General features: G+C 38.1%; 1 protein-coding gene across 3 annotated transcripts in view; it reads right to left on the minus strand.

The window, feature by feature from the left end:
• The window catches only part of fam53c (family with sequence similarity 53 member C), a 96,360-nt gene that overhangs the window by 54,309 nt on the left and 29,225 nt on the right, over positions 1-12,826 (minus strand). Inside the window, exons 2-4 of one of the 3 annotated variants that reach the window (XM_059990050.1) lie at positions 12,292-12,413; positions 7,000-7,253; positions 4,103-4,192 (exon numbers count right to left, since the gene is read on the minus strand). In XM_059990050.1, coding sequence (XP_059846033.1) covers positions 4,103-4,114 — 12 coding nt within the window. In that variant the 5' untranslated portion in view covers positions 4,115-4,192; positions 7,000-7,253; positions 12,292-12,413. The remainder of the gene's footprint in view (positions 1-4,102; positions 4,193-6,999; positions 7,254-12,291; positions 12,414-12,826) is intronic. The other 2 variants (XM_059990048.1, XM_059990049.1) reach the window with 2 other exon arrangements.

Genomic DNA, 12,826 nt, shown 5'->3' on the forward strand with positions numbered 1-12,826 from the left:
AGAAAAATGCACGTGAAGAATGAAAAGCAAAAAGTTTTGATCAACAGTCAGCCCTCCTCATCCGCGGGTTCCGCATGTGCGGATTCAACCAACCGTGTATCGGGAAAACCCGGGAGCTCTCGCTCCAGCACTTGTTGTTTCAGTATGTACAGACTTTTTTATTGTCATTATTCCCTAAACAATGCAGTATAACACCTATTTACATAGCATTTACATTGCATTAGGTATTATAAGTAATCTACAGATGATTTAAAGTATACAGGAGGATGTGTGTAGGTTATCGTGAATCGGGATCGAAAAAAATGGAAGTTCTCTTACTAAGTAAGTTGGAACAGGTACGTCCGGTATTATTTAGCGTCAGTTAGTCAAACGTTCGTCTTAGTATATAGTATATATTTTACCTTTTTATGCATATAAAACACTTAAGATGTGTTTCAATAAGTATGTATTTCAATAATTAAACCACTGCGTTACTTAGTAATAATTGTAGCTTTCATCGGGGCAGGGCCTTCCTCATTTTATCCTTTAAAATTATTCCGATCGTTGACTGACTGTAGCCTAACGCTTTTCCAATGATGTTTCACCTCTTTCCATTCACTTTATTATTTCCACTTTATTTTCAATCATGATCACGATCATTTTCATGAACAGAAACACTGAGGATTCAGAACTCCGCCAGGTCCTAAAGTCCACCACACAAACAGGTTAAATAAGGGACTTGAGCATCCGCGTTTTTTGGTATCCGCTGGGGGGGGGGGGGGGGGGCAGAACCAATCCCCCATGGATAAGGAGGGCCGACTGTACTCAATTAGACCACTAGACACAGGTGCATAATTAGGCTATCCGACTCAAGCCTACTGTCACCTCATGGTGCATTTCTATCCCCCCCAATACATCAGAGGATCACCTATCCAGTGAATGACTGATTCTACAAAATCTCAGTGATACCAGTAATGTTTTATCATGTTAGTCCCTAGGTTTTACTTACACTTATAAACTATAGAAACTGTTGGTCACTGAATTAGCATAAAAATGCCAAATTGAGAAATCTATTCCAGCATCTAATAGGAAGTTGAATTATTGAGAAAACTAGTTAAATATTATCACCTGCACAAAACTTTTTGAAATCAGTCAGGAAGTTATGTAGATTTTCATTTCTACAATTAAAACATCTGTACTGTCTACATGTACAGTGGATTCCAGCTAATTGGGCCATTGGTAATTGGGACAGTTGCTTATTTGGCTCAACTCTTAAAGAACAAAAACTAATTGAGAAAATAACTGGGGAAAATGGAGATACCCCTTTCTCCCTTATTAGGGAGAGAGAGAGAACCTGTGGTATGTCAAATACTGGGTGAAATGCCAAATCTTTGGGGTAACTGCAAGTATGTGTCTTTGCTGTCTTGCTTTCAGTAACAGTGCCGATGCTTTTTTGCCGCTGGGGAGGAGGGGATTGTTGCTCACTACCACTTATGTGCGGGAGTGGGGAGCTGGGGGGAGATATTGGGGTTCTAACTGTGTTGCCCTTAAGGCATTTGTTTAGTTTATTACATTTTGCTTTAATAATTTGTTTGTAATTATTTTCTAGTTAAAGTTAAGGTTGTTGAAAGTAAATTCGTTGTCTGAGATGTATCGCAGCATCCGATGACGTCACACCCGGTTTTACCGCGTCCTGTGGGAAAATACCGGTTTGGAGAAATGGGAAGGAGGGGGCTTGTGTGTGCAGGATCAGTGCGAGGTAAGTTCCTTTCTATGCACTAAGAAACATCAAAAAAGCAACGCCGTAAGTTCATAAGATAATATGTTGAAGTAAAAATGTTAACGCTGATTCTGTTAAAAGTAATGACAATTGATATTTATTTCTTGTGCTATTGAAAGAGTTGATGGATAGTTTGTGTTGAAGTGTATTTAAAGCCAGTTGATGGTGTAGGTAGATTCTGACTGTATGTTGTATTTTAATGTAATATAGTTTGTTGTAGCTTTACTTTTGCAAGTATTAATGATGTAAATGTGATGTCAAGGAAACAAATACTGTATATATTTTGTATTGTTTTATCAACAGTTTTCACCATATGTTAATGTGGAAGAGTAAACAGTAAACGGTGAATCTTACTGCGATCGTGCCCTCATCGACTACAGTTTACCTCGGTGTTTAGTTCAGAGTTTTTACACCTGAATGAGAACACTACACTAACATTTAACATTCTTTGGGGCACTTGTTTTCTTGGATGGTTGTGAAGAAAAAACATTTCAGGATGTACCTTTGAACCTTTGATTCTATTTGTTTAGATGGGATATCATGCTGCTTAATTGGGGCAGGAAAATGCTGCTGAAAAGTTTCTCACTAGCGTCAGACATATGCTTTTGTGTAGCCATTAGACACTACATTACTTCCTTAGAAATCTGTGTTGATTTGGCATGTCATCAAAAACAAACTTCTATAAATCGGTAGTGGAGACTATTACCGGCTGCATCACAGCCTGGTATGGAAACACCAATCCCTTTGAATGGAAAAATCAGCCCAGTACATCAGGGGTAAAGCCTTCCTAACCATTGAGCACATCTACATGAAACACTGCTGTAGGAAAGCAGCAACTATGATCAGAGATCCTCACTACCCAGGCTATGCTCTTTTCTCACTGCTACCACAGGTGGAAGGAACAACAGCCTCAGGACTCACACCACCAGGTTTAGAACCATTACTAACCCTCAACCATCAGGCTCCTGAACAAAAGAGAATGACTACACTCACTTGTCCATCCTTTGAAATATTCCCACAGCCAATGATCTCACTTTAAGGACTCCTTATCCTGTATTTCAGGTTCTTGTTATTTATTGCTATTTATATTTGCATTTGCACAGTTTGTCTTCTGGTTGATCTTTCATTGATCCTGTTATAGTTACTGTTCTATAGATTTGCTGAGTATGCCCGCAGGAAAATGAATCTCAGGGTTATGAGATGACATACATGTACTCTCATGATAAAATTTACTTTGAACTTGGAACTACACCACACTTAGAGCAAGAAGCTTTTAAAATAGTGTCAGTTGAATATGCTTGTGCTCAAAATGCAGCAATTTGTCACTGATAGTTGGCAAGAAATAAGCAGTAAGACTATTCAGAATTGTTTTGCTCACTGCAGTTTCAAGCATTCAGGCTTGGGCATGCCAGAAACAGCTGGGAGTGACAGTGAAATGATTTCACTACTTCAACAAGTTAGGAACCATGAAGAATTAAGGTATTGACAATCATCTTGAATGTTACAATAAAAATGAAAATTTGGAGGAAGCATTTGTCAATAGATGTGTCTGAAGGGAATCCATTATCTACACATCAAGTCTGTGCTGTTCATTTACAGTCAAAGGAACACAGCAGCATCCACTGGATTAATTCCTCTGTAGATAACTATAACTATCATAAATCCAGAGTTTGACAGTCCTGTAGTAGTACTGGTAGTGTTTAATTTGTTCTACATTTCATTTAAATATATTGTTTGTTACTCAGTTAAATGGTAGTTTGCCTCTTTTTATACTTTTTCCAACTATTTCCGTGAACCTTTGGCTAATTGGGACAACCGCTTAATTGGCCCAAAACATACTGGTCCCGATGTGTCCCAATTAACCCAAGTCCATTGTATTTCTATTGTAAGTTATATATATTCTATGTATTGCAAAACAAAAAATTTCACAACATACTTCAGTGATAATACACCTGATTTTAATTTTGAAGAGCTAGAATGCTAACTAATCTCTCTCAAATCACGTTTGACCAAAACAGGGAAAAGGATGAAATCAAAGATGGTATTTAGAATCTGAAAACTTTAGGTGCACAAGTAAAGCAGTGAGGGGAAGAGGAAACATGCAATACACTGGGACACAATGGGACTAGTACATTTTGGTCCAATTATGTGGTTCACCCAATTAGCTGAAGTTTCATGGAAATAGTTACAAGGCATAAGAAAGACAAACTACCGTTTAACTGAATCACAAAATTATGCATTTAAAAGAAATACAGAATAAATTGGAATACTACCAATAATATTACAGTACTATAAAACTATTAGTGTCTAAGAGTTATCAACAGAGTAACTCATTCCACTTACAGTGCAATGCATGCTGCTGCTTTGAATAACTGTAAACGAACAAAATCAGTAGATACCCAGTGCAGATTATGGACTGGCTTCATTATCTTCCTGCATAAAGTCAAAATAACAAATAGAATCAAAAATTACTGCTTTTTGAATCGGCGCTCGTCGGCCCAAATGAATATAAGCAGATGCAAATGATGTAATTTAAAAACTGTTTGCTCTGTAACGTCTAACAGCCATTTCTGACATCTCCAAGTCTGAATGCTTAAAACCACAGTGAGCAAAACATTTCTGAATTGTCTTACAGCTTATTTCTTGCCAACTGATAAAAATCATTGCTTTTCCAATGCTATTAACGCATTTAAAAACTGTTCTCTCTAAGCACTGTGTAGAATCTAATAGACATACAAGTGCATGCGACTGATGCCAGCTAGGAACTGTTCAGCAAATCTCCTGTCTCAATTAAGCAGCTTACTGTCCTAAATAAACATAGGGAATACCAGCAATTTTCTCAGTTAGTTTTTGTTGGTTGAAAAGAGATAAATATACTGTTGGTGGCTGATAAAAAGACTCTTACTAGGAAATGGTTATCACAGGAGAGTCCAAATTTAAACGCATGGATGGAAACTACAATGGACATTTACAAAATGGAGAAGATAACAGCATTTGTTAATCATAAGTTGGAACAATTTGATTCATACTGGGAAAATGGTTTAATTACATAATACCTCATCGGCCTGACTTTACTCTCACAAATCAATATGTTGTAAATAAAATCACTCCCTACTTGTACATAGTTTTCTCCTTTTGCTTGTTCTTCCTTTCCTCTCTTTTCTACAAGTCTATACATCAGATAAATACTATGTGGAGATTTGTGGCAAATATGACTATATGATATATATGTATAGTATCTGAAAAACATCTTATGGAAATGTTTGTTTGATGATGAACTTCAATAAAAAATAAATTACAAAAATTGTTGTCCCCAATACGTGGCTGCCCCTATCAACCCATGGAACAATTATGTGTAATCCACTTCATTTTAAAAGTGCTCAAGTGGATAGGACAAATGGGCTAAAACCAACTAAATGAAGTAGTCTTTTCATTTGAAGTACTAAAAATAATCATAATAGGCAGCAGTGTGATACAGCTGGAAGAACCACCGCCTCTCACAGGGCCAGAGACCAGGTTCAATCCAACCATGGGAGCTGTCCAAGGAAATTGCTCATAACCCCTGTAACCACGTGAATCTCTGCCAGGTACTCCAGTCTCATCTGCAAACCAAAATGCGCAAATTGGTAGTTTAAAAGATCACTGCAAAATGCCTCAAGTATGTTGGTGGGTGGCAGAGTCTGAGCAAGCTGTCTCGAATATAGTGACCATAAAAATAAAATGGGATTAATGTAGAACTAATATATATGGTTGTATATGATAGTAGACGTAGTGCAGGGTCAAAGGACTGCTTCCGCACATTGTCTCTATATAAATGCAATTGCTCATCCACAGTCTTCGCCAAATAATTAATCTCAAAAGCTATTTTCCAAGTATGGACTAAATTTAATTGGAATCCTAAACACAAATATTTTCTTCACACTGAAAAACTGTCACAATATTTTTTCCTCATTACCCCCTTCATGCATGTTCCAAGCACATCACTTCCCATTGACTTTCTTCCTTTTGCCTTTGCTGTTTTAGCTGTGCATTAGTTTTTAAGATTCTAAACATCAACATATTTACAAAAGATAAAAACACCATGATTTTTTTTTTCATATAGGAAAATGCACTGGGTGGGAAATTTCAGAATAACGAGGCTGATGTGTGTCTCTAAGAACTAATACAAATCTGTCATCAAAAGTCCCACGGGGAGTTCAGAAGAAAATTCTTTACCCAAAAAGTAGTGAGAATGTGGGATTCACTATCATAAGGAGTGGTCAGAACAACCTGTATAATTTAAGATGCTGAACAAGTATATGAGAAAGGAATGTTTCAATGGGCTCAAAAGGGGGCATTCAATGTCAAAGAATATACAATATACATCCTGAAATTCTTTTTCTTCCTATTGAAAAGAACAGAGTTATTCCTCTCCTCACTGCTAGACTGAGAGATGAATGGGCCATTTCTCTGCTGTGCATCCCATTTAATCATGCGGACTGCTCTCCGGTGAAGACATTACCGGCAAATTTATTATTTTATTAGTGTTCACTTTTGGCCAGCAAATCAGGTACATGATTGAACAACAGCATTACAGCCTGAACAATTTTTTGATTTTCAAAAGTAGCCTTTGCAGGATGGGGTTGTAAGGTGCCCCAGACAGGCCAGGGATAGGATACAAGTCTCCTTTACTAAATGTTTAATAGCAATGTCATTATCAAAACTCTTAACAATTGTCTTCCATGAACACTTCACTCACCACAGCATCTATCATGGCCATTTTTGCCCCATCTTAACATTTGTTTCCTAGTAATCGGTTCACGTGAATTGCAAGTTGAGCAGCAAAATTTAGTACCATCATGCAAAGAAAATTTGATTTAGCACTTGAAAGTGAAACATGGTTTTGCACACAATTCAATGACTACGGTATTATGGATTTATTGAGTATGCCCACATGAAAATGGATCTCATGGTTTTATGTGATGACATACATGTTCTTTGATAATAATTTTACTTTGAACTGTAAAGTTGGATAGGCTAACAGCTCTATAAAAGCCATTAGCACCAAGTGGCAGGGTTGTGGCCTGAGTTACTGCTTTCCTACCACCCAGGAGCAGTGTTTACAAAATTCTCTCTCTATTGCATGTCTGCTGCCAAGGTAAAGCAGTAGAGGAAAAATATTCACTCACAGACAGGCTAAATGTATTCTAGGCATGGCATGGCATGACACAAGACTGTGAATATTGCAACTGTCCTCTTACCAGGTTAATACTGAAGACCTTACACGCCAGGTCATCTAAACTCTGTTTCTGTAGCTGTTCCGTGATGACAGTTACCATGGTAACCTTCCTGCTTTTCCTCACTTGCCGTGAAAGCGACCAAGCTTTTCCTTCTACGGTGCCTTGCTTTCACTCTACCATGTTTCTCAGTCCAGGGGTGCAGAGTTTACAGGGAGGTGTTCATCTTAGATGTAAGGCAAAGCACCAGTACATTCTTAGTCCATTGATTTAATCACCTACAAAGGGAGGGAAGAAATATTCACATCAGTTTCTAAACTGCAACTATATCAACTCCTAGAGATCAGTGGCAAACAAATGCAACAAGGTCTTTTAAAACCACTTGGTGTCAAGAATATTGCTTAAAAAATTCTAGATATTTAAAATTAATTTTTCAATGACCCTGGTTTAGAGGGGCATATTTATCATCAAGAACTGTTTATTCATTGAGAATTTAGGGCCATTCAAAAGACATTGCTCAAAGGAAAAAAAATACACTGGTTATCACAGCTGTTTCTGATGTAACACATGAAAATGTGAATAACCATGAAATATTATAACATGCATTCTAATGGAAACAGCAGAGAAAATGTGAACCTCCAAGGCAGAGTTGTGACAAAACATATAGAAATGGCATGTGACCAGATCCAAAAGCTAAACACTGGAGACGTGACAATTTTAAATACAAACTGATAAAATGTTATTGGTCTGAAATGTTAACTCTCTCAGTTGATATCTCCACAGATAACGTTTCTGTAGTATGTGCTGAGGCAAATGCTGGCCAAGACTTCAGGAAAGTGCTATTTTTACATAAGTGTCATGGAAACTGTTATGCCCTTTGGAGAGGTCTAGTGTCTTTAGTCCCATTTAACTGAAGAGCTAGTTTGCAGTACCACTGCCAGTCTATCTGAAGTATCTTTTGGACTAAATCCTTTCCATTTAGGTGAGGCTGTTACCATGAAACGAACAATATCATGAAGGAGATGCGGGGATCTTGGCATTGTTCCATTAATTTAAACTGAGAAGAGGTCTTCAAAGCAGCCGAGAAACCTACTCAATAAATCACACCGTTAAAGTAGTTCAATGAATAAATAGTGTTGAGTTTACATTACCACAGCTGAAATCACATAATGGCAAGTTATGAAATCTGGCCATTTGTCAGCACCAGGGAATCATGGAAAATATGCAATGAGGTGGCTATTCAAAGCCTTGCTAAAATTCATGTTGACTAAACCAAACCCCTGCCATCATTGACTCTCCTTGTTGCCTTTTCAAATAGTATCAAGTTAGTCTGTCATGATCTTTCCATTATAAATCCACAAAGACAATATCAGATGCAGGAGACCACTGTTGGATTCCAGCAAAACTCAACTAGTTCTTAGATGTCCTGCAGGGAATAAAATCTTAGCATGGTCCGTTTGTAACTGCTTTGAGAATGAGTTAATAGTGCAGGAAGCACAATCAACACATGGTGTGCCTGAGCTACACAAGATCCCCTGGACTTTCCAAACTGAGTTTGTTTCTGCTTTTGTCGATAGTTGTTATTGAGCCTCAATCAAAACACATGAAGCCAAGGCTCAGTTTATCAAATAATATACATCGACAGCAGCATTTTGTTTTCCAAAAGCAGGTTCCAGCTCAAATTTAGTCCCAGAACATTCGAAGACTACAACGTAGGTTGGAATTGTTCTAGAAAATATTGGATGCTTTCCAACTTTTTAAAAAAATGTTGGACATTGGTGATGCAGAAAGTTGCCAATTTGCTTCACTGGTTTATTAGCGGGACAGAGGTATGGCCTCAGTTGTAGGGAAGACTAGGCTTCATACAGTGGTTTCGCCTGTAGCAGCTGCCCAGGAGAGGTGACACCGGAGGTGGGTGTGGCGTGGTGTCCATGCTGGCATTGGTGCTGCTCTCCAGTGTTCACTCAATGGAAGACAAGCTGGATAGTGTTTGTCTGCAGACTGCTGTGGGCTCGTTCTTGCCAACAACATCCATGAAATCAGGGACTTGAGCTATTTTTTGTATTTTTTTTGAGTGACTGCTATCTTATATTAGCTATACGGTACGTACCTTGTGCTGTGCTTGACTGTCATTGTTGTGTTTTGTACCTTGGCCCCAGAGGAATGCTGTTTCATTTGGCTGTATTCATGGGTATCCATGCATGGCTGAATTACAATTAAACTTGAACAAAACCCACAAAGAACTCGAACTAATTCAAATCACAAAAAGTGGCAGCTGGTGGACATTCACCATTATGAAGGCTAGTCATAGCATGCATTAATTCCAGTCTTCTGGATAAACTTGACCCCCTCTAATTGCCTTACCACCAAAACAAGTCTCTGGTGGACGCTATCTCCCTGGCACTGCAATCTTCTCCAGAGCATTTGAACAGTAAAGATGTGCATGTTAGACTATTATTTATTTAGTACAGCTCAGCATTTTAGCAAACTCATCATCAACTCCTAGACCTGGGACGCAACAGCCCCCTTTGTAATTGGAACCTTGACTCCTTGATCAACAGACTGCAATCAGTAATACCTCCGTCACGATTATTTTCAATGCTGATGTCCCAAGACTCAGCTCCCGACTCTATTCCCTACACATCTATGACAGTGTGGCCAGATTCTGTTCTCACTCCACCTACAAATTTATGGTAATACCTCAGGTGTTGTGGTCTAAATTTGTAGACCATAGCACTAGCATGGCCGTAATGCTAACAATGAGTCGGAGTACAGGAAGGGGATAAGAGCCTAGCCACATGGTGTCATGACATTTCCTTCAATGACAGCAAAATAAAGGAGCTGGATAATGACATCAGGCAGTGAACGTATAGCTGTTTACATCAACAGTGCTGAGGTCGAGAGGGTTGAGAGCTTCAGGTTCCTTGGAGTGGACATCACCAATAGTATGTCCTTTTTGACACCATGGTCAAAAAGATTCATCAGTACCTCCACTTCCTCCGAAGGCTAAAGAAATATGACATGTGCCCCTTGAGCCTCACCAATTTTTATTGAAGCCCTTTATGAAAGCATTTTATCTAGATTCATCACAGTTTGGTATGGAAATTACTTTGCTCCTGACCACAAGGAATTGTAGAGTTATGGACACAGTTCAGCACATCAAGGAAACCAATCTCTTCTCCATGGACTGAATATACTTCTCTCTGCCTCAGTAAAGCATTGTCATAGACACCACCCACCCAAGACATTGTCTCTTCTCTGCCCCCCGCCTCCCCATTGGGCAGAAGATACAAAAGTTTGAAGAAACATACCACCAGACTCAAGGACAGCTTCCATCTTGTTGATTCAATTCTATTGAAAAGTTCCATTATACAATGCAATTGGCTCTTGACCTCACAATCTACCTCATTATGACCCTATAACATTTTACTCTGCAGCACTGTTTTTATTTTACATTGCACTACTTCAGCGCATTGTTGTAATGAATTAATTTGTATGACTGGAAGGCAAGCCAAGTTTTTCCCACTGTATCTCAGTATGTGATAATAATAAACCAATTTATAATCTATTTACCAATTTATTTTCAAAGTAAACTTTGTGATTTGGTTACTCTACTGGACTGTACAATTAATTAATAATTCTGGATTAAAGATCTATCAACACAAGTTCATATGTTTGGTGATAGCTGGAAAATTTGAATCCAATTAATTTATTAAACCTGTTTTTTTTTTGAAAAAAAAAACAAGAATGAGCATGAAATGTGTCTCCCAAACTAACATTAAAAGCCCACTCAGATCACTAAAATACTTAAGGCAAAGGAATCAACCATCTGTAAACTGACTGGCCTATGCTGCCTGCTCCAGAACAATGTAATAAGTTTTACTGCATTTTAAAATAGCCTACTTTGTTGTATCAAAACCACCTCAGCAAAAAAAAAGAAGACAACTTGAAAATCAATACATTATTAACTTGGGCACTGGACATGACAAATAGATATTCAGCCCTGCAAAGTTGCTCTCCAATAACATTTGGGAAACTTTCCCACAAGATTAGTTATACCTTACAGAGTTGATACTCACAAAATCAAAGAAAGCAAGTTCACATTTAAATTCTTGCACTTATAGGACAGATTAATCACTACTAGACAGACATAAACAATCAGGAGGGAGTAATCCCAACAGTCCACAATATGGGATTCAGATATCTTGAAACTACAGATCATCATTTGCAAGGGAACCTCAAACTCATTACAACATTCTCACAGCTGATAAGATAGTGCTCTTCCATGTTGAAGATGGCCAAAAAACAATATTTATTTATTATTAATTTATTGAGATACAGCACTGATTAGGCCCTTCCAGTCCTTTGAGCTACACGGCCCAGCAGTCCTCTGATTTAACCCTAGCTTAATCAGAGCACAATTTATAATGACCAATTAATCTACCAACTGGTATGTCTTTGAACTGTGGGAGGAAACTGGAGCACCCAGAGGTAACGGGGTGTATGTACAAACTCCTTACAGGCAGCAGTGGGAATTGAACCTGGGTCGCTGGGTTGTGCCATTATGCCTCTGTGCCAATTGACATTCCAATAGCTGTGCCAATAGCAAAGGCAGTTCGTTGCGAAGGACTTCAATATCCATCACCAACGGATTGAGCTGGAACCCCAATGACATGACTGCCAGTGTGGGTCTTCATGACAAATCTCATATGCACTCATTTTCTAACCTTAACAACTGAGAGGTTGAAGCTGCATTTATAACCATCTGCAGATGGCATTGCACCAGAACAAGGCATTATTCAGTATTGGTCAAAACACAGATAAAATAAATGATACTACACAAATTTCTGAATTTGATCTAACATGACACTAAAGAGAGTTCTGAAAAATTGAAGTTGAGTAGAAGAAAATACTAGCGATTGGATTTTTACCTTGCAGAAAGGAAGACTGGACTGGTTAATAGAAAATTACTTTTTCAAAGATTTGAAGCTACAAAGGTTATTAAGGTAGTGCTCATGGGCTATTTTTTATTGAAGAGGTTCCATCTCATGGTATGAACTATGTCCTATTCCATTTGCACTGCTTCAGGCAACGTGACAAGGTAAGAATAGGAACACATGCTATTTTACATTGAGTGCATGCCGAAAAACCCCCCACTAAAGATGGCACCTATGAAGGTAAATCCATTCATTTCTGTCTCTATAAATGCACCGAAATATAGCATGTACTATTAACAAACTGCATCATAGCAACTTACCGTAGCTTCTTTGAAAGCATGCCTACTAGTGAACATTATCAAGTACAGTAAAGCCATACCTTAAAATTCCTCTTCATAATTATGCAACATTTCAACTTGAAGATACATCAGAGATGTTAAGTCAAAATCCTGGAACTTGCAATAGCATTCGGAGTGATCCTTCACTACACAGTTCTGGCACCTGCACATCACCATATTCAAGAGCAATTAAGAAGGAGAAATTTCAGAATGCCCATACACCATCATTGAATAAAAGCTCTCACCCAGCTAAGGATTATTCTCTAAGGTGCCCATACTCTTCCCTAGACAGGTTAAGCCCATAATTAGGACACCTGGATGGAATCCAGAAAATTAGAACTGTATGTACCAGTCTCAGAAACAAAGCATAATCTTCCCATTCAATAAATGATGAAACAGCAGTTGGGCATGAAACTGCAAAAATTTCCACATATTAATGTTACAATGAAAATTAAAAATATTATACACCAAAAGGTTACCAAACATTAGAGCAAATCTCTGCCAGAAATCTAGAAATCTCATCCTACACTATAAAAGGAGAAAGCTCAAACATTAAGAGTGATGATTAAGCCTAAT

Source organism: Hypanus sabinus, chromosome 15 (genome assembly GCF_030144855.1).
Source record: "Hypanus sabinus isolate sHypSab1 chromosome 15, sHypSab1.hap1, whole genome shotgun sequence".
Lineage (NCBI taxonomy): Eukaryota > Metazoa > Chordata > Chondrichthyes > Myliobatiformes > Dasyatidae > Hypanus > Hypanus sabinus.